Here is a 27446-nt window from a genome sequence, read left to right as displayed (position 1 = left end):
TAGATAAGCCGTGAGTAATAAAAGCTAAAAATGGCCAGATTGACATATCTGAGCAGAGGCGTTTTTATTTTGGCAAAAAAAATAGTAATTTCCAAAGAGGTTGGGCCCTTATTAGATTGCTTGAAACATTCCCCCCACTCGACATGCTCTCCATTGGCACATTGGCCAACATCAAGCACATCTTGCAAAAGGAACTGTTCCTAGCAAGCGGCGAGCGACTTCTATCCGTGGTCACAGTGGTCAAAAAGAAGGATAAGCGGGCTTGCTATCTCTGTGTGGTGACGACAGCTCCACCCGTGGCAGTGGTCACTTTGGTCCTGGTTAAACAGTCGGAGCGTGAGCGGGAAAATGAATACAAGAGGAAACGGAGTTGGCAATTGGATGAGATCAAGTGGATCGATGGGCGGAACGAGCAATTCGAAACCCATGAATTCGATATACAATTGGAAAAGCTATACAAATGGTATGCCCTCAATCTGCACGAGAGACAAAATTTCCTGGCTGTCCTCAATAGGCAAATCCAGAAATATGTTCGCGGCGGCCAGCGTGCCGAATTTCGGAATGTGCCCATTGCCTGGTTGTCGGAGAAATCTCCCGAGAAGATTGCCATAGGCGGCAGCGGCAGGAATACGGCCAACAATCAAAAGACCAATCAGCATTCCGATGGTGATGATGACGATGATGAGGAGGAAGAAGCCCAAGAGTTCACAGCACTGACTGACAAGGAGGCAAATGAGTTGGGTAAACTATTCTCTGAATGTGATTTTGCCATCAAAGATGCAGAACAATTCATAGAACAATTATCCAAGGAACTGCATGACCTAGATGGGGTAAGCAAACGCAAATACATTTCTTTAAAAGATTTCTCTCTTACCCTCTCCCTCTCTCTCACATTCCCTCTGTCTCTTTCGTTCAGGCCAATATACAAAGTGTGCTGGCCTCAGAGCAAAAAGGTATTGAAAATGATGGAGCATATAGATAAGGCCATATCGGAGGCAGATGGGTTCGAAACTCGTCTGGACTCGTATGAGGATATATTAGGACATGTTAAAGAGACAATGGAGAAAATAGGCGGCAAGAATGCCATGATTGAGATAGCCAACAATAATAATATCAAACTAATGAAGGAGCTCAATAAAGTTATTGTAAGTTTCAACGTTTTTAAGCCATTTAAACGTATTCTGGTTTAAGCCTTCTTTGCCTTGCAGAGCCAATTGGACTTGCCGCATAGCCAGCAGCAGGCCTTAGATGAGCCAGACCTTAAGACAGTAGCCGGAAGAAAGGCTGCAATAGCTGCTGCCCAATGCCTGCAGCAGGCAATGAATAGTGATATAGATCCGGCCCTGTTGCGTCTGGAGGCGGTACAGGATCAGAGGAAACGTTTCGAGAAATGGAAACAGAAATTCTCGGCAACGGTTAGTCGCTTTATGAATAATCTCTTTATCCATTTGGGTAACGAGATTGGCGACATGCCATTAACCAGTACTGAACTAACGCTGCCCAATCACTCCAATGTACATCGGGAGCTGACCCCATATACGGAGCTAATGCACTGGTGCAAGGCCATGGATCGAAAAACATATGATGGACTGATGAAGGTCTATACGACATCGTTGAGCAAGATTTATGACAGGGATGTGAGAAACTTTTTCAATCTGGTAAGATTTTGCATTCCCCGAAGAGGAGTCATTTCTTTAATGCTATCTCTCTCTCTCTCACTCTTCCTCTCTTTCTGTAGGCAAAGCTTCAGGTGTCAGAAAAGCTACGTAATTCACGCGAAGATCTCGACATGTCTACATCATCTCGGAAATCCACTTTATCCTCTACACAATATGGCACTCTGGGTGTACATCGGGATCAATGGGGTCCTGGAGTGGAAGCTGCCGATCGAATACGATTCGATGCTTTGCTGGAGAAAGTCCTGGCCGAATTGGAACCCATTGCCCTGCAGGAGCAACTCTTTTGCATCAATTTCTTTCAAATGGATGTGATAAGTCCCACAACAAAGAACACTCAAACCACATTGGAAATGGAGAAAGCAGTCCCAGACATAATGTCCCAATCGCTAATAGTGGGATCTTCGGCTGCTGGGGCATCTTCACCTTCACCCACTGTAGATGGAGTGCCGCCCCAGGATAAAATCGATCGTCAGATCAATGAGGATGTTAGAAATCTAATGATTGGTCTTTTTGGCTGCCTAGAACCAGAGCTGGTCAGCTTTATACAAAGTTTCGAAAGGGTGGATAGCTTGTGAGTCATCCGCAATCTTTGAATGAAACATTAAGATTCATTTTCTGTATATTTCATTTAGCTACTCTCTCTATGTATTCGTTCGACTGACACAGCATGTCATGTCTGCCCGGGATACACATTCCTTTCTAAGTAAGACATTCGGATTCGCCTTGGTACAGGTCAAAAGGAATTTCGATCGTTTCATGACCCATCAACTGCAGACCATCAAGGATTACAAATTGCACAAACGTTCCAAGGCCATTCTGCCGTATGTGGAGAATTTTGAGATTTTTGCCCAAACGGCTGAGGGCATTTTCCGTAAATCGGATCGACGTACGGACATGGATAAATGGTACCTTCAATTGGTCAATGCCATCTTTGAGGGCATCAACTTCCATTCGCAGAGTCATCCGAAAGCGCCCTCGCAAGTGGTACGCATGGAGAACTATCATCATATGTATGCCCTATTGGCTCAACTCAAGGTCCCCGGTCTCGATGCCCTTAAAAAGGAGGCCAAATTACGTTACAACGATGCCCTCAAAGCGTATGTGACCCAGTATTTCGGGCGGCCCTTGGAGAAGTTAAATGTAAGTAGAGGGAAATCGCCAATAGCCGATTTGAATCGTTTATCTTATCCTCTTTAATCTAATTGACAGCTCTTTTTCGAGGGTGTGCAACAAAAGGTGGCCCAAGGTGTCAAGGAAACAGAGATTAGCTATCAAATGGCCTTCTCCAAGCAGGAGTTGCGCAAGGTCATTAGCCAGTATCCAGCACGGGAGGTGAAAAAGGGCTTGGAGAATCTGTACAAGAAGGTAGAGAAACATTTGTCCGAAGAGGAGAACCTATTGCAAGTCGTCTGGCATGCCATGCAAGAGGAGTTCATTGCCCAGTATAATTATCTCGAGGAGCGCATACAGAAATGCTATGCAGGAGCCATGATCAATCTGGAATTTAATATACAGGATATTTTAGCCTTCTTCTCGGACATAGCGAGATCACATTGAGAAACTCAAACATAAAAAAAAAAAAAAAAAATGTATCTTAAGTGCAATAGTGTCTAAAAAATGTGTATGCATGTGCGTGTGTGTGTGTGTGTGTGTGTGTGTGTGTGTGTGTGTGTGTTATTGTGGTCTCGGATCAGAGTATGCGGTCGAAAATCTGGTGGTTCAGTATATCGATCACTAATAAAGATGTTCTTTTAAAGAAATAATTTAAAAAGTAATACAATCAGCTTGTATTTCGATATTAAGCGCGCAATCATCGATGTTTCCAATCAAAAAGTAATCATCGATTTTAAATCGAGGTATCATCGTCTAATCGATAGTACCATATATGTATCGATAATGACATCGATATTTTTGCTCTAGCTCAACTCCTTTGTTCGATGTTGGCATCCAATGTTCGATAATGGCATGCAATGTTCGACTCATCGGTTGCTGTTCGACTCCGATGTTCGATGTTGGCATCCGATGTTCGACTGTGTTCGGGTTTTCGAGTTTTTTTTTTTTGTTTTTGTTTTGTTTTTGCTTTTTTGTTACTGTTGTTTTTGTTTTCAAGCCGTGCGGTTGGTGTACGGTGCACGTCTGTGGGAAAATAAATGGAAAATGGAAATGGGAAAACGCCGATGAAAGAACGACAACAACAACGTGAAATACTTGCCGCGGATTGTTAATAATTTTTTTTTTTTTATTTGTTTATGCAGAAAGCAATTGGCAAAATGCATTTTCTGTTTTTGCATTGTCTTCAAATGCATGTGTGATGATTTTCTGTGTGTGTGTGCGCGAGTGTGTAAGTGTCTGTAAGTGATGTCTATGCAAGTGTGCGTTAGCGTCGCTAAAAGTGCATGTGAAGCAGAAGAAGGCAAGGAGAAATAAATAATCAAAGAGAGGCAAATGAAAAAGAGCGGCACGCAGCGAAACAGGAAAAAGTTTATAATAAAGTAATAAGAAATAGTTTAACAATTTCTTGCACACGAAAAATAAACGCAAAACGGGGCGATAAATCACACCAAAAAAGCAAACGGCAATTGCACCAGCAGCGGCAGCGCAGCAGCAGTGAAAAAATTCTCCTTATCTGTGTGCATGTGTGTGTGTTTTGCGTTCAAGTGTATTCGTTCATGCATGTGCATATACATATGTGTGTGTGTGAGTGAGTGAGTGTGTGCAAACACAATTGAGAAATAAACAACTGCTGTGTTTTTGCATTTTGCATTTGCCGCCGCCGGGGTACAAATTCCAATTCGAATTTGAATTTTGCATTTTCGCGCATTTTGTGCGCATGCGTGGCTGTTAAAAGTAAATTAAAAGTAAAAGGTGAGTGCGCTTAGCCATTAAGTTAATGTTACTAAAGCTAAAAACACAATTGTTGTTTCTTAACTATTATTTGCTTTGGAAATGTTGCCGTCTCTTTTCCACCACCACTCTTTCTCTTGGGCGTGCTTGTGTTTGTATGTGTGTGTGTGTGTCTGTGTCTATTCTTTTCGTTTGCGTGTTCTTCTTGTGTTCTTCCTCTTCTTGACTTCAGTTTGCCAGTTACGCTTATTCTGCTGCTTTTTGTGTCTTCATTCTTCTCTCTTTCGCTTATGTTTTGTACTTCTTTTGTTTTCATTGCGCGCAACTTTTGTTTCCCCTCATTTTTCTTTATTTTCTTTGAGCGCTTCTGTGCTGCAGCTGGGCAGAGCAACTTTTGCAGCAGCAGCGCTGCCGTCGTTCGATCGGTCTTCATAATTTCCTATTTGTGTGGTGTGTGTGTGTGTGTGTGTGTCGTTGTTTCTTCTTTTTTATTTCGCTTTATTTTTTTCTTCGTGCTTACTATCTATCTCTTCTACCGTTATGTTTTCTTTTCGATTGCGATTTCGTAATCTCTCTTGCATTTGAAATTTATTGTACTTGTTGTTGTTGTTGGTATTGCTGCAGCGTGGGCTGACTTTTCTCGCCGAAGCAAAAGGGTATATTGAATTGGTCTATCCTTAAGATTTAAACTCTACTCGCTAGTTGTCGGATATATGTATGTACATATCAACGATATATGTATATTTGAATTCGTCCAATAAGAATGATCACTTTCATAAAGTGATCAAACGGAAAGCCATCGAGAATCGTTATCCTATTTGTATGTACAGTGACCCATAGCTTACCTCGTACAGAGGTACTAAATGCAGTCGTTTTTGTTAATCTTTCACTACCACTAAATGTGTTTGATAATTTTTCTAATTCTTCAAGTAATATTTTCAAAAATTAATATTGGCCCTTTCCATGTCACAGCTTAATTTAGCTCTAAATCACGTATTTTAATAAAATTTCTTGTAATTTCCTTTTCAATTAATTTTACAAAAAATAATTAACTAATTTTATTTCACCTCAAAAGTGTTAAAAACACATTTAAAACAATTCAACAGCTAAAAATATGTTCCTTACTGGTAACCTGAATTAACTTGTGGCGTTATTCTTGATTAGGATTATGCAAACCTTACTTAGAACAAAGTACCACAAAACTGCCAAAAAGGGATCAATAAAAAATCATGTCTTAACCTACGGAGAGTCTTGATTAACTTTATATACCAACTCCCAAAATGTGAGTTTAGAAACTCATTATAAGATCCTAACTTTCAAGGATATAAACTTTTTTTTTTAGTCTTTTAGACAGATCACTTTTGCATTTTCATTGTTCTTTTGGAGGTAAATTACTTGTCAAAGACTTTTTTGAACACCTTTTTAAAGAACAGGGATGCATTTTCCAATTAAAATAGGTTCAGATAAGTCCAAGGGTCTTAGAGTTCTATCTTGCTCTGTTAAACGTTTAATTTGTAAGACAGAGTGGAGAATTTCCTACCTAATTTGAACTTATTTCACACTTGTCACCTAATCGATAGAAGGAAGTATAATTCCTAAAGAAGAAAATAAGTCCAGCATATTCTTGATTGACATTTTCACATGTTTTTATCTGGAAATCTTTGTCTAATCATTGCTAAAGTAGAAATATGTTAAACTCACTTATAAAGAGTCAAAAAAGGTTAATTAATTGGTTACAAATTATAACAAAATATTCAATTAGTAATATCAATTGATTAAAGTTTCCGTCTTGCATTAACTAATAAATTGTTTTACACGCACTCGAAGAGGCATATTAACTAAATGATGATGATGATTATGAGCATGCAATAAACAACAAAAACAAATTTTTAAATAAACAATATTAAGTGCTCTAGAGCAATAATTAACACAAGTGATAAAATAAATATAAACAATAGAATCGATCGAAATGAAAGAAAATACGAAATACGTTTCGTTTTTTTTTTTGTTAGTTTTCCCTCGTAAAGTGTGTCTCATTTTGTTTTTTATTTGCTGTATTGTTTAAGGCGTTACTTGAGGGGTAAGAAGAGATGGGCGAAACGAAGAGACTCACTCAAGTGGCCTGCTTTTTGGCTTGGATTTAACCCCCCTTCACGCCTCTCTACTTGGTTTTTTTTTTTGGTTTTTGCTTTCCTTTGGTGAATTTTCGCTTTTTTTTTTTTTGGCTTTTTGTTTTTGCAGTTTAGTAAATTTATTGATTTTCCTTATAGAGTTTTCACCAGGCAACTCCACCGTCACCGCAACTTCCTCCTCCAATAAGCTGTTGCCCCTTTGTTTATAATGGTGCACTTTTATGATCCCGCCGACCCAATGGACCCAATAGACTCAGGTATGGTGGGTGGGTGGATGGGTGGAATAGGTGGATTGAATGTGGCTACAAATGGGGTTAAGAGGCGCGAGCGAGCAACCGCGATGCCTTAAAGCAGATTAAAAGCGCGTCTTAATGCGATTTGCATTCATATTTCGCTATTCATTTTCCATCTTTCGCTCATTCGTTCGTTTGTTCGTCTCAGTTTTCAGTTTCAAGTTTTTCATATTGCTTTAAAAATCTAATTGAGGAAATGGTCATATAGAGTCAGCCTCCTTCATCTATCTTTGACTTGGCTTATGCTTTTGACCCCTTCTTTACGTGCCGTGGCAACACTTTTTGGAGTCTGGTCGATCTGTCATGTGCGTGGCCAATTTTGCTGGAGTCGACCTTTCCAAAGGCCTCCTTCATCTCCTCCTCCTCTCTTTTTTTCAGATTATGATAAGCGTGTTAATGGCTCATTAGTGTGTCGACATCAGTTTAAAGAGTGGTTTCAAGTTTTAAGTTGGATTTCATTTCAAAACAAAAAAAAAAAAAAAACAAGGAGAATCATCTACAGGAAATTGAAAATGAAAGAAATGGAGTTCTTGATTCATCTCGGGCCCACAGATGATAAGACAAAAATTTAACTGAAAATCCCATTGAGAAAAGAACAAACTGTATTTAGGTCAGACAGAGAGAGAAAGAGAGAGAGAGAGATGAAATAACTTACTATATAAATGTTTCATTATGTTATTAGGTTGGGATCCAAAACTATAATTACATTAGATTGTAGATTTTCATGATTTCTTTAAAGATAATCGAAAAAATATGTTTGTATGCAGTTTTCTTTTGGCTTGATTCGCTCAATTGTTCAAGTAAATATCTTGCATCTCATTCAATTCTTAATCTGTGGCCAAATCAATGATGTCTTAGAGCCTGAAAAGCTACTTGACTGTTATTCTTTAAAGGATTCTCGTATTGCTTGTATTTCTGAAGTACTTTTCAGAGTCTGGCAAAAAGATCATTCAGAAGTAGGTAAAAACACTGAAACTTGGATTTCAGACTAGACTAGTGGTTCAACGCAGTCGTTGTTGTTGTTTCTTGGTGTTTAATTGGCAATAAGTGGAATAAAGTTGCTGCCTGCTGTTTGCTGTCTGTGCCTCGACTTCTCCCTCTGTCTGTTAAAGATAATCATCTGGAGCATATCATAAATGTGCGCCCCAATGATCGGACTTAATTAACTATTGTATATATGTATGTATACATATTCTTCGAAGAAGTGGAAGAAAAAGAATAAGAACTATTCCGCAACATTTCCTGCACACAAAATGAGAACACATTACCATTTGAATTTGATTTTTGCCATAGTTGAATTATTTTTATGCCTTATTGTGTAACATATTTTCCAAACATTGCAGGAAATTGTAAAATATTTTCCTACCTGTACCCCCCCACCCTACACACACACACACCCTGTTTGAACAATTTGCCAAAGAAGAGGAGAACCATAAAAAGAATTTTGCAATCATCAAATTGAAAGTTCTTATTAAACGAAAAGGTGGCGGGGCTGCTGCTTTTTGTCTTCCATCCACCCACTTTACGCACTTTACTTTACCCCACCCATTCACCTCCTCTTCTCTTCCTCCTCCTCCTACTCCCCCTCCTCCTTCTTCTTTCCTCGTTTTTTGTTTTACTCAAGTCATCACTTATTTAGTTCGCTTTTTGGTTTGGTTCAGCATCAACAAATCTATGAACTGTACTTGCTGTTATTGTTATTATTGTTGTTGTTGTTATTGTTGCTTGTCCCGCATTTTGTGTGCCAATATAGTTGACCTCGTTTTGATTTGTTTACAACGTATCGTCACGGTGGAAGGGGGGGATGCAGATGGAAGGGAATAGAAGAAGCGATGGGCCTGTTATTGTTGCTACTGGCAAAGGAAGGTGTAAAATGAAAAGTATAGCGTACAGTTTGTTATTAATGTTTACAGGGCCGGATTACATTGAAAGTATTCTATAGAATGGCCACGTGTCTGTTATCAGATTAGATAAGGAAAATATACTTAAATGGAAAAGTTGGTTAAGACTGTCTCATTTTGATTTATCGTATATATTTTGTTGTAGGAATACTGGAAAATCCTTTACCCTTTATCCATGATTGCTCCCCTCTAAAATCCATAACCCGACCCGGCTCCTCCGCCCCTGATACATATGTTGCGATGATTTTGTTGATGATGATGATGATGATGGTTGGGCAATGTTTAACCTCTAGTTTTTTCTAATTTTTTTCCCCTGCCTGCTGTTTGTGCATTTTCTGAGTTAACAGTTTGTTTTGATTCGCCTCGATTTGATTTGATTGAAGTTCCTCATATCATTATCGATGTGATGCGATGTGAGGAAACTTTTACTTTTCGACACACAGAGAGAGAGAGAGAGGGATAGAGATTTCCCCACCATGCCCAGCAGCAGCCTCTTTTGCCATTTGCAGTTGACCCTTCAGCTTCCAAAAAATATATAAAATTTTTTGTTTTTAGTTGTAGTTTTTCTTAACAATGTCCGCATTGTTTGTTAGCTCATTAATTTTCCCCAAAAAAAAAAAGCAGTGGGGTGGCGGTGGGTGTGGGGAGGTGGTGCCTCTTTTCCATCTTTTTCACTTTTTTTTTTTTTTTTTTGGTTGGGTTTTATCTGCATTTCCGCATCGCATCGTAACTTGCCACGCACGAACATGCAACTCCTGTGTGTGTGTGTGTGTCTCTTTGCTGCTGTTGCATGCTGAGGGAGTCGTCTCAGCCAATTGATACGCCCACAAAGCAAATATCTTTCTGTGTCAGCCAACTACTGATCGGCTCAGAGCTCCAAACTCCGAGCTGTCTTCCGTTTCGCTGTTTTTTTCGATTTATATTGAATTTTTTGCGCATATCAAATGAATATATATTTGTTGTATACATTGTTTTTGGTTTGTAACCTTGAACCATCATTATTAGATTGAAAACCGGTTAAAAATCGTTTTGCATAATAGATACCACCGCACCACTAAACCACCGAACCACAGCGCCGCCATATATTCTGTTCGCACAGATCTTATTAGTTAATTTTATTTTTATTTTTTGGTGTCTTCGGCTTAACTTTGGCTCAAAGGCAATTAAGTTATTTGGAATTCGAAACTAATCAAAATGTGAAACTAGAATTTGTTCAATAAGGATTGAATAACCGGAACACTCGCACACACACACACACACACAAAAAGGAAATCATTTGAAATTGAATATTTTTATGTTTTTTGTTCTCAAATTACACAATTAGAAATCATTTGTCAATCAATTTTCTATTCAAAGATGATTATGAAATAAATTTTTTACATACCTTTTCTTCTTATTAGAAACAATTTGTTTTTAATTTTGGTTGATGAGTTTTCAAATAAAACACTAATGTTATTATAGATTGCAATTCCGATTTAATTTGTGATTTTTCGAGAGTTAAAAGTTAAACTGTAAAAAGTATGAAAAAATGTGACGATAATGTAAATGCAATTGCTGCCTTGTTGTGTCATTTTGACACTTAAATTGTCACATCGATTGTCAGCCATAAAGTGACCAGATTCAATTGAAACGGAATAACTGCCACACTGATAACGATTACAACTTTATCCATTGAGTAGGCCGTGCCTGTAAAGAAATAATAAAGTCTAGATATTTCATATTTCATCAATAAGACGTAAATGTAAATGGTTGCTTTGTTTAATAATAATTTCCAAAGAGTCAAACTATATTCAACTATAATGTGACCAGATTTCATACGAGCTTTGACATTATTCGAGTTGAATCACTGCCACACTATTTAGGATTACAACCTTTATTAATCGAGTTGGCCTTGCCTGGAACACGGTATAAATAGTCGCTTCATTTCTCAGAAATTTCATTAGGTGCTTGCCTCCGGACGAGGCAACATCTAATCATTTCATCCTTCTCAACGTTTTAAACATTTAAAGTTTTTAAACCACAAAATGGGTTTGGCCGAAGCTATTAGGCTTTAAGTGACCACATTAAATATTTGGTCTATAACTTATTTTCCTACTATTTAAACCGTTAAGAGATAACATTTTCCTTAATAAAATATAAGTCAGTCTAGGCACAGCCCAGTTACTATTTTCCTTAGTTTTTATTATGCATTTTGTACTTTTCTAAGGTGAACTAAAGTCAGCATCCATTGCCATTGCGCACTCATAAATCTTTCAAGTACTGCTCTATCGATATAATACAAAATCTATATTTGTATATCACAGCTCAGCTCAGTTACTATTTTCCTTAGTTTTTATTATGCATTTTGTACTTTTCTAAGGTGAACTAAAGTCGGCATCCATTGTCATTGCTCACTCATCTCCTTCAAGTAATTTTCTACTGATAGATACAAAATCTATATTTGTATATCACAGCTCAGCTCAGTTACTATTTTCCTTAGTTTTTATTATGCATTTTGTACTTTTCTAATGTGAACTAAAGTCAGCATCCATTGCCATTGCGCACTCATAAATCTTTCAAGTACTGCTCTATCGATATAATACAAAATCTATATTTGTATATCACAGCTCAGCTCAGTTACTATTTTCCTTAGTTTTTATTATGCATTTTGTACTTTTCTAAGGTGAACTAAAGTCGGCATCCATTGTCATTGCTCACTCATCTCCTTCAAGTAATTTTCTACTGATAGATACAAAATCTATATTTGTATATCACAGCTCAGCTCAGTTACTATTTTCCTTAGTTTTTATTATGCATTTTGTACTTTTCTAAGGTGAACTAAAGTCAGCATCCATGCCATTGCTCACTCATCTCCTTCAAGTAATTTTCTACTGATAGATACAAAATCTATATTTGTATATCACAGCTCAGCTCAGTTACTATTTTCCTTAGTTTTTATTATGCATTTTGTACTTTTCTAAGGTGAACTAAAGTCAGCATCCATGCCATTGCTTACTCATCTCCTTCAAGTACTGCTCTATTGATGGATACAAAATCTATATTTGTATATCAAGGTATATGGTTTTGCAAAATTCCAAGTGTATTACACTAAAGTTTGTTCTCCTTTCCGATTCAAAACGATTTCACCAAATTACACGGATTGAAATAGTTTCCGTTTTCTTACAAAAATGTTTACTTTACTTTTCGCTAGATATTTTCCTATTTTAATATGCAAAGTGAAATTTGTGGGTAACTGACTGTTCCAAGAGCCGACATTGAAAGTCAAGATTTAAGATATGTGCGAATATTTTGCAATATATGCAGTTAAAAAATTTTCTTTGAATATTTATTTTTTTTTAAGCCCAACATAGACTCATTTAATCTAAATGTAATCGAATAAAAAAAGTTTAAAACACATTGACATACATTTTTTTTTTACTGTTCTAATGCTCGAAAGTCTCCTCCTCTTGACTCTTTATCTTCGTTACTGGGGATCCTCGAATTAATCCAGGTTCCCTTTAAATTTAAAGTTAAAATCCAGTCGATTTTATAAAACTTTTTTTCATGAGCCATTAAGTGCAATCTAGTCAATATTTTAAGCTAAGCTAATTAACTGTACAATAACAGGATTATAGATACATAGATCCCTGCACCGATCGGTGGTTAGTACTTCGTCAAAGTTGAAATTGAAAGAAAATTCCCCATGTCAATTTTGTGTGTGTGTTTGTGTGTGTGTGTGGAATAAGATGAAATGCCTCATTTAGTCGATTTATGGGCTGTGAATGTTGAAAGCTGAAAGATAGTAAGAAAGAAAGAAAGACAGAAGAAAAAGACAAGTAACAAGGATAATCACCTTGGGGGAAGTTAGAAAAAATGAAAAATGAATGTCGAACCCTGAGACAGGTGACCAGGCCAGGCTAGGCCAGGCCTTGGCCAATAGTCAGTCTGTTGGTCGGTTGGTCGCTTGTTGTGTTTGGTTCATTCGCACGTCTAAGCAATTTGTGGCATGCAAACTTTCACATGGGGCAGCCAACAACAACAACAGCAGCGGCAGGCACTAAAAATATATAAATAAAATCGCCACAACACCCACCACAAACAGCAACAACAACAACAACAACCAGCAGCAGCAGCAAGGCAAATGAAAGTAAAGTGAAGAATTGATGGACACCGTGTTACCTCTATTCACAATGCTCTTTGTACTACCCTAACTCTCTCTCTCTCTCTCTCTCTCTCTCTATCTATCTCTTTTTACCCCTACATCCTCCTGTTTCCTACAAAAGGTAGGCGTGCCACACATTCACATGACAAAGCTGGTAAACAAATGCTCGCCAATTTAATTTATGAGCCTTAGTCTGAGCTCTGAGCCGCCTGATCCTCCTCCTCTCTCTCTCTCTATCTCTTTCTGGCTCTAACTATGTCCAAGATGACTATCGCCCGACGAAGCGTAACGCCCTCATGCCGTCGGTGTGGTACGGTAAACGCTGCTAAACTGTATCGAGGGGAGGCGGGAACAGAAGGTGGCCCACAGGATTCGATTCGATACGATACGATTCCGATTTTGCTTAATTGCATAAATTTTTATTTGCATCGGCCCAGGCTAAAAAGCCGATCAAGCCTGACGATATGCAAATAAGGTGCGCGCCGCTCGCAACAGAAGGAAAACTACCAACAACAACAAAAAAAAAAAAAAGCGAAAAGCGGACGACTTTCGCGTTTATGCGAGGGAAAATCAAATGAAAAGAAAATTCTTCAACAAAAAATCACAAAAAAGGGTCGACTTTTACTTTATAATTGTAACAAAATGCTAATTACACACACAGATAATATTAACCGAATAGAAATGGAAAGTAGTGTACACACAACAATCAATATTGCGTGTGTGTGTGTGTGTGTGTGTGTGTGTGTGTGTGTGTGTGTGTGTGTGTGTGTGTGTGTATAGACAAGGTGTTAAGTCATTTGCCAATTCGTGCGCTCAAAATGTTTAAAACGTGTTCATGACATGCTCAAAATGTGTCAAGTAAAAAAGCCAACACCTAAAACTTCAAGCTTAAATCAAAACTTAAAGAATAATACTTGTTAACCAAGGCTCAAAAGTAGCTGCCGGATTTGTAGACGAGGCCAGCAAGAACGATAAAATTGTATTCTATTTTTAATCTAGATCTTATTTTCCCTCTTTTCAACTAATAAATTGTAATTCACACGGAATCATCAAACACCATTATATTTTTTTATCAGTGTCCTCTTTGATTTTCCATAAGAATATTCTCATGAAAAACAAGTTCCTTGGGGCAGATCTTGAAGATTAATAGAGGCTTGGTGCTTTAATGTTTTTCAACTAAATCCATTGAGATTTATATAACTGAGTTACCAGTGATAAATTACAAACAATTTATAAAGTTTTCCATTCAATAATTAGTTCTTCTTTTCATATATTTGTTATCAATTGTTTTTCTTCCACCTCCTTGGCCAACCAAGTTGTCTACTTGCCAGATTTTAGCACTTTTCCAAAGTATAAACTTGTTGAGTTGGCTTCAACTTTGCGGGGTTCTTCTATGTGAAACGAATAGGTTTGGCCAATTGATAAATTCTCTCAGTATCAAGCCATCTCAGTTCTTTATGGGCACTAAAGTCTTGGCTACTAACAAATTTCATGGATCACATTCGACACATTCCACATCAGGACTGTCATTCGATGTCATAAAATAAGATTCCATATGCAGTTCGTTATGCATCTGGAAAGAATGCACTAAATCAAAAACTTGACTCATGCATTCCATTCCAGGCGATCATCTCATGTATGCCTGAAATTTTCCATTATTGTTGTAGCAATGAGGGTAACTCTGAGGATGAACTCTATTTTTAACACACACTCATCTCCCTCCCAATGGCTTCTCTTCCGATATCAAAAACAATTTCAAAATTTTTCTTTCTAAAGGTCTAAAAGTCGCGTCCTCTTCTCCTCGACAAAATTTTGTGGTTCATTAAATCAGAGAAGAAGAATAAGTGGAAGAAGAAGAAGCTGCACAATTAAAAGATAAAGATGAAGAGGGATAGAGAGTGGAAGTGGACGAGAGGGTGAGTGGGTGGTTGGGTGATGATGATGATGGATCCGTCTCGAACCATAAATTGAGTTGGAATAAGCAGGCAGATAATAAAAATGGTTCATTTCGCAGGCAAGATGCTTCTCGTCCCCCCGTCCTCTTTCTTCTCTATAGATAGAATTTGCTGATGATGGAAGGGCTTGGTTTTATTTTTAGACACATGCAGCCAGCGCATACCAGCAGCCCCAACAGTCAAGAGGATAAAGAACAAATTCCTATTAAACTGACAAACAGAGAAAGAGAAGGGAAGAGAGAGAGAGAGAAGCAAAGGCATGGCTAATCTCTCGCTTGATACTTAACAAATATAAAAATAAAATGCACATTTCAAACCTAAAAGTGCAAGTGTCGGCCCTCTGGACGTCTCCTCTCTGGCACATTTCCAATAAAACGAAACGAAAATTCCAAACAAACATGTGACAAAAAACAAAAGTAGAAACAACAAAAGTGTCCGCTAAGTGGCTAAAGAAACAAACTAACTTTGTTTATCTCGTTATTCGCTGCTGAAAATTCCACTTGAGTTTTATTAATGATGTCGATTGTGTACTAGAGGAGCCGCACAGTCAACTATGTTCCCAGAGAGTCATTCAGCCAGCCAGCCGGCCAGGCAGCCAGCCGTCTATTGGAAAAATAGAGTCCGTTGTCGAGACTCTCTCGGGAAAACGCAACACGCTTTCAAACGCTAATTGCAACTATTTTTAAGCAACTATGCAAAGTTTTTTTTCTTCTTTTTTTTTGGGCAAACCAAACGAACGTTGCTTGGAATGTGATTGTGAATGGAGATGAATGAGTGAAGAGAAATACACGGCGACCTCAATAGCTAATAATAAACGGAATAAATAAATAAAAGGAATCACAATTAAAGACTAGTTTAATAGCAAATCAATAAATTAGAAACAAAAAGAAATATCATTTTAATTAAAAGTGTCGCAAGAACAAAATGAACACTCATAACTTTAGCATTTTGCCTTTAACGATATGCAGCCACACTATTTTTTGTAGAGGGAGACAGAGGCAGTTAAAAACTCTTCTATAGTAGATGGTTTCTCTTCTATACCTGGTGTATTTATACTTTTCATAATTATAGATAGAACTTGAAGGGGTTTTTCGATCAATTTCGAACAATCCGTCACTACTTAGATCATATGTCCATTTAAAACCGATTGGATAAACAAAACTCTTATTAAAGTTTATATAAATTGGCGCCATAATTAGGAAAGAGATTGTGAACGTAGAGTAAGTTATTAGGTTAAATCTTTTTGGCAAAATCTCTAAGAACTTTCAAAAAATAGGTTTTTTTTTCTGAGGCAGATCGATCTAGATTGATTTCAGGCCAAGCTAAATGCAATTTATGAACCTTTTCAAAGTTGTGATATTCTCACACCCCCACAGCAGCGCAATGAATGGAAGTTAAATTGTCATTTCCAGTCTCCAGTTGGGTACATAAATCACAAAACAAAACCTTAAAACTTCAAAATCCACTTAGCCTCTATTCTGACTGCTCTTGGTTGGTAATGCCAATTGCTTTTGACCCGTAACATAAAAAAAAAAACCCACAAAAAATTGAGTTTGTTTTTACATTTTGCAAAACTTATTAAGTCTGACAAATGTGACAACTGACGAATTGACGACGATGATGACGACGACGACAACGATGAATGAATGTGAGTCTAGATGAATGAATGAAAGAGTAGATGGTTCGATGGATGAATGAAGGAAGGAGAAGAAGGACAGTTAAGTTGTGGTTTTTATGGCCTGGTCTCATTTTCTTCCCCCTTTGCTCTGCGGTTGCTTTGGTTTTATCTATCAAGCAACAACTGCGACTCGACTTAAATGCTAAATTGGTTTTCTGTTGCTGTGACATTAATTTACAGTTTGTCAATTGGCTAACAAAAAAAAAAAAAGCCAAAGCCAAAACCGAGTGACAGAGAGAACATGAAAACTCATTAAAAACATATTGAAGATAAGCATATAAGCGACAACAAATACACTCAATAGACATACATACATACATATGTATGTATATGTATTCTGTATATGTATTTTTACTCACAAGACTCCAAAGCCAAGCAACAATTTATTGACACTTTTAGTCGAGTTAGTCGTTCTTGCTGGTGTTGTTGGTGTTGGTGTTTACACTTACTTGTCTTTTGGTCCACTTGACTGACTTTGGCAATTGGCCAAAGAGGAAAACAAGCAAAAGCTAAAGGATAGGCAATCAGAGTTTCAAGATATGAACTTTAATATTTTGAAAAAAATGAACAAGAAACGAATTTTCCAGACAAATCTAATTATAACTGTTCTTAGACCCCTCCAAAGTTTAAAACAAAGATCACAGTGAAAATCACTAAAACAGAAATGATTTTTTATTTGTATTTAAGCGAGAAGACACTTTCCTAATTAAAAATATTTCATTTTGGCTACAAAGCTATTGTCCTTTCTCCTATATTATTTTTTTTGTGTTATTTATTCTAGAGATTTTCAAATGAAATGTCAAGTTTAATCGGTTATTGAAAAGAGCATTTCTTTAGTCGTTTTAAAGTCTCTATCTTTACTCGTTTATTCTTTGTTGCTTTTGCTGTATGGCAAAAGCAGGCGAATGACACGTTTAAAAGTCGGCTGATGGATTGATGTGGCTTCGGTTTCAGCAGCAGCAGCACCAGCACCCAGAGAGAGCAAGAGATGGTGGTGGTTACCCTGAAAAGTTGAAGGTGGGGAGAAAAGAGAACGAACCACACACAAAACTAACTGAAAAAGCAAAAAAACAGCAGCAAAGTTGTGCGAAAAACAACCAACAGTGTTCTACAGAAAAATGAGTCACCACCCCAAAAACTAGTCATCATACAACATATACACCACCATCACCACCACCACCACCACCACCACCACCACCACCACCACCATCACCACCCAACCCAATACCCTCCACCAATATATGCATCGTTCGCCTGATCGCATACGGAATGAAGGAGAGGACAATAAACTGCATACAAACGGCAGAAGGCAGGCCTGGCCAGAGCAGGCCAGGCCAGAGCTGGCGTCCCTGAAAATATATCGATTTCGTTTTGCATTTTTCTGTGGACTTTGGTTCGTTTTCTTCTTGTCGCTTCGTTTTGTTGTTTCTGTTTTTGCTAAGAAGGCATTCACCTCATTTCCTGGATAGGATGAGGAGCATCAACAGCCTTACATAATGCCTTAAAAAAGGTTTATTCATTGAGAGATCAGAAAAAGTACTGGATAAGAAATGTTAGTGAATCTTGAGCTGATCTTGGCCTATTAAACACTTTTTAATATAATGTTTGTTGTTGTGTTTGTCTTGGCTTTAATTCAATTACTCTATACATGAGTAAAATATCTTAATATATACAGCAGTTACCCTAAAACTAAGTGACACACCTCACAAAAAATAAACGACACAACAAAATATAAAATGCACATACTTACTCGAAACACTTCACTTTCAAAAGAATTTAATTGTGAAGTTTTTAAATGATACCCTTACTTTTACACACATAGAGTATATTTGTTTTTTTTCATTTAGAAGCAGCAACACAATTAATGTTTCAATTTTTGTTTTGTTTATCAAATTGTAATTTGATTTCAATTACAAATATATTGATTGATTGGTGGATTTTGTTTTCTAAACAATTAGGGTATCGAAATGTCGTTATATGTATGTATGTATATGTGGCCAAAATAATGGTCGGACCTCTGGTTTGTTTTTGGGTGGGTGCTGCTGTATGGGAAATAGGGAAGAAGAGGAGATGTGAGGAGTGGGAGTGGGAGGTGACACATTTGTTCACACATTTTAAGTTTAAGGTGGGAAACATTTTCAATCGTTTGGTGACATTTTCTGACATTTAAATCGTGTGAGAGGGCGCCCACACTTAAATTAAATTAAAAACCCAAGAATTGGGTCAACATACACACAGTTTTGTTTCTGCTTCTTGTTTTTTTTTTTTTTCCCTTTCGGGAGTGGAAGTGGGGCGATGTTGGGCGAAAGAAAATCAAAAGTTCTCTTGGCATAAATTACTTCCTTGTCGTTTAACCCAAATTTCAGGCAGGTTGTATATAAAGACTACTACTTACATGTATCCATGTTGGAGCAACCGAACGACCGACCAACCGACCGACTTGCTATCATATCACGCCCCATTGTCCTACTTATGCAATCGCACCAGGCTTTCAAAATAATAAGAAAAAAAATTACAAGTGTTGCCCTGAGGCTCAGGGCTTGACCATCGATCGAACGGTTTGGATTGGCTTTCCCTCTTTTCATATACCCTTTGCTCCACACACAAACAAACACTCACACACACACACACATTCAATAGGGTATATACTGTTTTGTCAAATGTTTTGTTTTTGGAAATGGCTTAGTAATATTTTTAAAAGTCAATCAAAAGTAGAATGATCTAATAACTTTATAATTAACCATTTTGATTAAAGTTTCACTATTAGATTGATTGAAATTTCTATAAAATTGTATGAAATGAGAAAGGGTATATCAACTTCTTTACTATATTCTAGTTTCAAAGCAAACACCCTCTGGGTTTTCCGTTCAAAGTTGTTTTTTTTTGGGGTAATTTTTGTTGTTGTTTTGTAGTTTTTCTCTTTTGATGTTGGACTTGTTTTCAATCACTGATATTATGATATTTGAAAAAGCCTTTTGGGGACGACTTCTTTTGTGTTATTTGCATTGCGCTGCTCTGGATCATTGTTGATTTGCTCTAACGATAGTGTTTGCCCAGAAAGGATAGTAATAGTAGAAATGGTTTTTGTTTTTCTGTCTTCTTTAGTTGAGTTTTCATATATACATACATATATATTGTTTCTTATGGTCAACAAAGCAATTAGCGTTGGCCATTTATGGTACCAACACCTGGAAGAAAACGACAGAGAGAGATAGAGATTGAAACCGTTACACAATTTTTCTTTTGCATCTTTTTTTTTTTTTTTTCGCATGGTCAGTACAATTTATGATGCTTTCGCTTACTGCCTGTTGCTGCTGCTGCTGCTAACTGAACTGCTTGTGGCCCGAACGGCCGGCCTAATCATGTCTCTAAGATGACATCAAAGTTTATTTCTCGTGGGGCAATAGCATAATTTTCTAAAGAGATTATGTGTTAAGTGTTAAAATGATTATCCTGCTATGGACTATCTTTTTGCCCTCTGGGGGAAAAATGGCAAACGAGCGAAGCTCTTAAGTGTGTGTGTGTGTGTGTGTGATAGACAGCCTGAGAAAGACAGCGTAGAAAGAGAATATTTATCATCGAAAGATGATCAGTGAAAAGATAAGAACAAGTTTTTTCTCTTTTTCATCGGTTTTTGTTGTCCATGAGAGAGTGAAGATCGCAAGCAAGCAGAAACATCAACAGCTGTTGGTCTGATGATGATTTCTTTTCAACGATTATGCAATTAAATATATACAACATATGAATTTGTACTTTTAATTGCAAATTTTATCTAATATCAAAAATTATTCACTTGTCATAACTTGGAGAAAGAAGACTCAACAAATAATCATATTTTTGGTCTGTACTCCGATCTACTCCGACTCCTTACTCTGGTTTTTATATCGATCTGTTCTCCGGACTTTACTCTGATCTTTAGAGTGATCTTTACTCTATCGATTTGTGTTACATTTTGATAGAAATATGTTCTTTTATCTTGCCTCAATCTTTAGGCACATCTTTTCTTCAAACCATCATCAATTCTCTCATTTCTTCAACTCACTTCTTCTTTGTATATCTAAATATATAACTATAGCTAATGTACTTCTCATACTTATTGGCTCACTATCAGCAGTGATACAGAATTGATAAGATTACGATGGCCGGCCTCTTCTTCACACCTGAATTTGAATTGCAATTGCAAAAACGTTCATTATCAACTGCATGAATCGTTCTTTTATTAACTTAACATGAGAAATATTTCAATAAATTTTATTCTTGTTTACTTTTCAGGTAAGTTTTTCTGCTGCTGTTGTTGTTACTCACTCACATTATTCACCTAAAACAAAAACAAAATAAAAGGTAAATTCATATTAAATTCTTTGAAAGTTTTAGCCGCACCTCACTTTATATAACCAAATCTCTGACCACTCCCACATGAAATGTTGTTGATATTGTTGTTGTTTCCAGGAAGTCAGTGTTTTCTCTTTACGTGATCAAATGACAAGTATATACATATGTATATAGTGTGTGTGTGTGTGTGTGGATGGCGCCTCGTTCCCTGTCCAACTCTTGCACTGATTTCCATGGCTTTAATTACGCATGAAAAAAGAAAATACAAAAAAAAAAGTGGACGGTCAGCAACATTGGCCCACATTTTGTGGGCCTACATATGGTTGGTCAGGTGGTTGTCGTCGTTAAGGATGGCATAGCGATGGTGATGATGATGATGATGGGGCCGATGCGTGTGGAGGGAGTACCGTATCGTTGATTGCCTGCCATCACAACAACAATCCGCCACACCTCCTTGTAAGGTGGCTACGTTTTCACGCTTCAATCAATGAGTAAAAACAAAAAAAAAAAAAAAAACCCCCTAAGGCAGGTTTCATGATGGCAATATAGAAATCAGATAGATCTCTAAATTAACCCTAATGCCATGATTATCTTGACAATTTCCCATTGTTACAACAAGTTTTCGATATCGATATGCAAAGAAGAAAGAGACTTAAAAAAAATATGCATTATCTTCTCCAACTACTCCGCTTTTTCGGCGTAGGTGAGTCAGTTGAGTCGGCGAGTTGTGATTATGCGGATATGTCGCGACATTTGATTATTATAATCCGGCATAATGTTGGACATCTGTTGGTGCACCGGATATGCACCATGTACTATATATATGATAATAGTATGTAGATTTACCCTTTCTATCTCTCTCTCTCTCACTCTTTCCTTCTTGTAATGCAATTGGACAAAAAGCAAACCATATTTGGAACTCTAATGAAGGGAAACATAACTTAGCTTAATAACATTTTTACGTGGGTGAAGATACCAAATGAAATGACATGACAAAAACTTGTTTTTAAACTTAATTTTCAATTTGCTGACACAAATTTTCATAATCTCTCTCCGTCTATTTTATTCAATTCACCGATTTTTAATCAATTGTTGCCTCCGACTTCTATATGGATCTGGTGGTAGACGACGACGTCTTCGCTGTTGTGCCTCTATGGCCAATTCGACATAATGTTTCCTCTGCTCTGACTTCATATGTTTCCACATATCTCTGGCCAGGCGCTGCAACAGCACCAAATCCTTGAGACTTAGCTGACTAGAGGGCGGCAGCTGTTGTCTCTGACCATCGGCCATCGATGATAATTGCATACGGTAATAGGCCTCATACATATCATTGACAAAATTCTGAAAGGCCGATGGCTCAGCCTTGATTAACATTGAACGATGCGATACATGCTCCAAAGTACTCGGAGAGAAGAAGACATGACGACTATGCTGGCGGGAAACAGAAGAAGATGCTGCACCAAAACGACTAAATGATAGAAAGGAGGAGTTAGTGGTTAGCGGTGATGATGCGGGTGGCTCAAGATTTGATGGCTGTGAACTGGATGTCACTGAGCCGTGCATGAGAATCTTTAGCCAATTTAAAATTCTATTCATTCTATTATTATTTTGATTGATTTTCCAGAGTTTGCTCTATTTATAGTAAGTTACTACATAATTTTTGTAATTGAACTAAAAGCACAAAACGATAAGAAATTCATTTAAGTGATTTGATAAAAAGTTGATCAAAAGATGAGGATTTTCTATGACTATCAATAATGATTGAAATGTCTTCCCATTCACTTTCATAACTGATATCTATATAATTAATGATAAAATTAGTTTTTCTTCTGATTCTCATTTGCCAACTTTTTGTTGTTATTTATTGTAGCCATTCAAACATTCATCATTGCTCCGATCATCGAAAGACGTTTAGATCTATATTGTGGCTATATAAGAGCCAATAAACTTTTGATTACAAAGGTGACAAAGCGGATTAAAATAGTTTTTGTTTTCTTAAACACGCCATTTTTGGAATGTTGAAACTCATTCAATTACAATGAAAGAGTTTTGCAAATTAGATTAGCTTAGGTCCAAGAAAAGGAATGTGCTTAGCCAAGCAGTAATATGAATCGAAAGAATTTTAAAGTCCAACGACTTGGTTATATCCTACCTATTATCTTCTTATTCCCATGAATAAAATGTAAAGGTCCAAATTTTCAATGAGTTTGCTTTTGTCTTTATTTCGGTTGAAATTAAACGCCCAGTTGATTAGGATTTTGAAGGACTTTTGAAGGGCTTTTGACTGTCATCTCCAGAGGTGATAACAATAATAAGGTTTTCTACATAGATATAGTCTCTTCTGATCACCAGAAAAAGTAAAAATGATCAGGAATCCATATGGAAAGAAAGATAATGTATGTAGATTCTTGTCTACAGTAAAGGCAAAACTCGGAGACTTTGACTTAAGCATACTTATTGATTCTAAAGGCGTGTGAGTTGTGGGTGATCTTTATTATACCCTTTGAATAGCCTGCAGGGTAGAGGAATTTGAAATTTATGCGGGTTGCCAACGCTTTGCCCCTCTCCATCTCCCCCCTTAGCCATTACAATTACTTTAATATGGCGGCGAACAGCAGTGAGCTGTCAACATATCACAGTTGTTATTTTCCGTTTCCCTTTTGGACTGCTAGCCCCTCGTGTTGATTTGCTTTGCTTTTGTCTCTATTTCCCTTCCCCCAAACCCCTCTGGCCTGTGTGTGTGTGTTATTTCTAATGTGTTTTCGTTTGGCAACTAATTGAATTTTTTCGACAAAGTTGGAAGTTCTGACATCATTCCTTCCTATGTATATATGTATGCCTCTTATCCCATGTGCATGTACGTTCCCAGGGTTTTGAATTTATTTGTGTGTGTGTGTGTATGTTATTTTTAGGAGTGGCTGGGCAACCACCAAACAAGCAACCAATGGGGGCAAAACAGAAATTCAAACTCAAACGGCAACATAATCCTTTTGGCATGTCTTTAGATCACCAAGTCATATTAAATTGTATTAGCAAATTTATTGCATTTGTTTACCAGAAAAAAAGAGACATGACAACATTTGAAATTGCAGCGACAAATGATGAAGGAGGGGACTGACTGCTTGCCAAGAAGGGGGCAAAAGGGGGATGACAACCACGCACAGGAAAACTTGCTTACACACACACACAGAGACGCGCACACCCACAAAGCTCATAAAATATAACGGAAAGGGGAAAGGAGACTCTTGACAGAAATGTCAAATTGGCAGACAAAACAGTTACAAAATTTTGAATGAATTGACTGGCAAAAAAAAAAAAAAGGAGAGAAAAAAACCCAATAAATCGTGAGAGAAGGAGATGGAGAAATTGTGTGTGTGTGTGTGTGGCAGAGAGAGAGAGAGGACAAATGAAAGGTTGATTGAATGAGTAAGTGAGTGAATGAATGAGTGTCTGCCTATCTAAATATCTACTCGTATCTATCTTCGCTATTTTATTTTACTTTTTTTTTTTTCCTTAGCCATGATGCAAATAATGCAAGTTGAAGTCTATTGAAAATGCAATTGGCAAACAAGGAAGCAATGCAAACTAAGAAAGAAAGCAACAAAAAACAAAAAAAAAAAAGAAAGAGGAGAAGAAGGAAAATAAAAAACTGATTGCAGCAGCTGTGGCAGACTCTCCCGTCTAGATTAAATTAATGTCGATGCAAATGGAAAACGACATTTAAACGATGCAAAACTTAGTAAATTGTTGGATTTTTTTTTTTCGTTTGACGATTGGTGAAAAGAATATTTCATCTAATTGTTAGTAGTTCATTGACCAACTGACACACCCACAAATTGACCTTTTTCGAGACAGACAGACAGAAAGAAAAAGGGCTTAAACGTTTAAGATGTATCGATAAATGGACCTTGACGCGCCCCATATTAGAGTGAGTGAGTGAGAGAGAAACTGAGGAATCTCTCTAATGATGTCTAATTAATTTGATAGGCTACAAAATGGGAATGCGCTCTGTGTCTATCTGTCTGTCTGTCTGTTATGAAAAATGAGTGAAACGATTATGTAAATGACGGGTTTGGAGTTAGAAGGTGATTTCTTTTGAAATAGAACACAACAACAACAACAACAATATCATCAATAATCAATCATAAGCCATTGCCCCAAATACAGTTTGATTTCAGACTTTTAATTACAAGAACAATTTTATCAATAGTTTAACCTAGTAAATAATAGAACACTTTTTCCATTTAGACTAAGTTCTTGTACTTAAATCCAAATAAAATTACAACATTTCTTCAATTTTTCTTCTATATTTCATATTAAAGTGTACATTTAAGTAGGTTTTATATATATTTAAGGTATTCATTAATTACCTGAGCATATTCTTACCCCCTTTCACCCTTAAGTGAGATTTAGTGAGCTTAGATTAGATTACAGAAATAGATATCATCTCAATAAAAGGATACAGGATGTTTTTGTTGATGTCGATGTTCAGCGATATATCGATGTTTCACCAAAACATCGGTTTTATTTGTCACTTAACAAACTTGATCATATAATTAAATGAAGCTGTCTTTAAAAAGCCCTTTCAAACCTTACCTAAGTTATAATATTAAACGCATTTCTTTTAAATTGACAACAAAGATAAAGTAACAAGTTTTTCACCAAATTAGATAAACGAAATTTTATTTCGTAAAGTAAAGCCCATAAATTCTTTATCAAATAGTTTATGAAAGATAAGGCCAACACGAGATTAGTGGGTCTTAATATTTTATTAATACATTATTCATTTAACATTCATGTTAAATACTATTATGAGAACTTTTGATTATTAGAAAACAGAAAAACCTCCGACATACATCTATGCATCAAGATATTAGCCCGATCACGATGAACCTACACATCGATGTTTTTATTCAAAGTTACATCACTAATTCAGACTATGTCTACAATATCTGTAACTCGATTAATAATGAGTAGATTTAAATTTAAAGTAAAAATATCAGTTAAAGTTAACAACCTTTGTACTTTTTCATAAAGAGTTTATAGATTTTAACCAAGTTTATCCTTCTTTTTTCATTCTTTGTGTAAACGAATTGCTAAAACAAGATGCCATGCACAATATCAAGATTATATCTAATTAAATGCTTAACTAATAAGATCAACAAAGTCTCGCTAAGGCAAATTGAATCTTCAATCACATCAATAAATTCATTTTTCTTACTTATCTCTATTCAAGGTGTTTGCAAACATTCAACATTCAAACACAAATATCTATTATATATTCTTATGTCATATCTGAAAGCCAAGCCCAGCCTTGTATTAAAATTGTAGTATGTACTATGCTTTACCAAGTTTTACCTCGGTAATGAAATTTCAAACGACATTTTTGTCGAAAGACCTCAAACAGACAAAAATTCATATGCTAATTGCGTGCCAAGAGCATTTGAAACGATCGACCCTGAAGAGGGACACACTGAAGATATTGAATAAATGTAGTTAAAGAGCTTTGCATTGGAAATATGAATATAGCAAAACAGATGAGGGGAGGTATTAAGGGAGCCCCTCCTCCCCCATGCCCCCCATATCACGTAAATCAAATTGCTGCAATTTTATTTGTTGTGTTGGTTTGTTTTTTTTTTTTTATTTAAGACGAGTCTCTAACTTGAATGCTCCACTGCGCTCCACTGACAATTTACAAGGGGAACGCTTTTTAATTGCGTGTTGCACGATGAACTGATGGAGGAGGAGCAGGAGGAGGAGTGAAATGTATGGGAAGGGGGAAGGTTGCTGTTAGTTGGATGGACAGATGGATGGAGGGACAATAACCAAGCGGAGGCGTGCGTGCGAGTGCTCAATGAGCTCAATGGGGAAGAGACGAGACCCCATGCTGAAGTCCGGCCATAAATATTATAAATAAAAAAAAAACTGAGAAAAAAATCAACAACAAACCTGAAACAGTAAACAAAGTTGCGACAGTTAAACGGAAAGTGCAGTGGCAAGAGGAAGAAGAGAGAGCACAAGCGGCGACGGCGGCGGCAAGTGACCATTAAAAGCAATTGAAGCGCCACATTTAAACGAAAGTAGAGAGAAGAGGAGGGGGGCACAAGCATTTAGGGGCAAGACCCACTCTGACTGTCTGCCAGTTGAAGACTCCATTAACAAGGGGCAGCAAAAACTGCGTGGGCTGTGTGTGTGTGAGGTTGGTGAGAGAGGTTAAAGGCTGATGAAATGTGAAATTTATCAAGAAAATCATTTTTTTTTTGCTTTGCCAATTTGCATCCTTCAAAACAATTTTCCAACGATGTTTTTTCTTCTTTTTTTCTTCTCTCCACTGACCAACTTAAAGCATGGGAAGCAGGAAAACAAAAACAGATAGAAGAAAAAAAAAACACAGTTTTCATTTTGTTTACCAATTTGACGAGGTTTTTCCTACTTGCATTGTTTGCAATTTACCGTTAATACCCTCTCATTCAAAAAGGGCCACGGGT

The 27446-nt window shown here is 37.0% G+C and overlaps 3 protein-coding genes across 3 annotated transcripts in view; 2 read left to right on the top strand and 1 right to left on the bottom strand.

Moving 5' to 3' along the window:
* Positions 1–47: 47 nt before the first annotated feature.
* On the top strand, positions 48–3438 carry Sec3 (exocyst complex component Sec3). Its single transcript, XM_068287039.1, is given in 7 exon segments — positions 48–830; positions 917–949; positions 951–1145; positions 1209–1658; positions 1739–2250; positions 2312–2819; positions 2889–3438. Coding segments are annotated over 7 exon segments (2733 nt in total). The 5' UTR covers positions 48–143; the 3' UTR covers positions 3237–3438.
* Positions 3439–3781: 343 nt separating this feature from the next.
* Positions 3782–27446, top strand: part of klar (klarsicht) — a 147766-nt gene continuing 124101 nt past the window's right edge. Inside the window, 1 exon segment of the mRNA XM_068287172.1 lies at positions 3782–4544. The gene's annotated coding sequence lies outside the window, so the exon portion shown is untranslated.
* On the bottom strand, positions 22026–22613 carry LOC137574753 (uncharacterized). Its single transcript, XM_068287161.1, has one exon. It carries the CDS (start codon positions 22552–22554, stop codon positions 22027–22029), a length of 528 nt encoding a protein of 175 aa, XP_068143262.1. The 5' UTR covers positions 22555–22613; the 3' UTR covers position 22026.

This window comes from Drosophila tropicalis, unplaced genomic scaffold, assembly GCF_018151085.1.
Source record: "Drosophila tropicalis isolate 14030-0801.00 unplaced genomic scaffold, ASM1815108v1 contig_463, whole genome shotgun sequence".
Classification (NCBI taxonomy): Eukaryota; Metazoa; Arthropoda; class Insecta; order Diptera; family Drosophilidae; genus Drosophila; species Drosophila tropicalis.
Note: the sequence above shows the minus strand (reverse complement) of the source record. Positions and strands in the feature narration are given on the sequence as shown.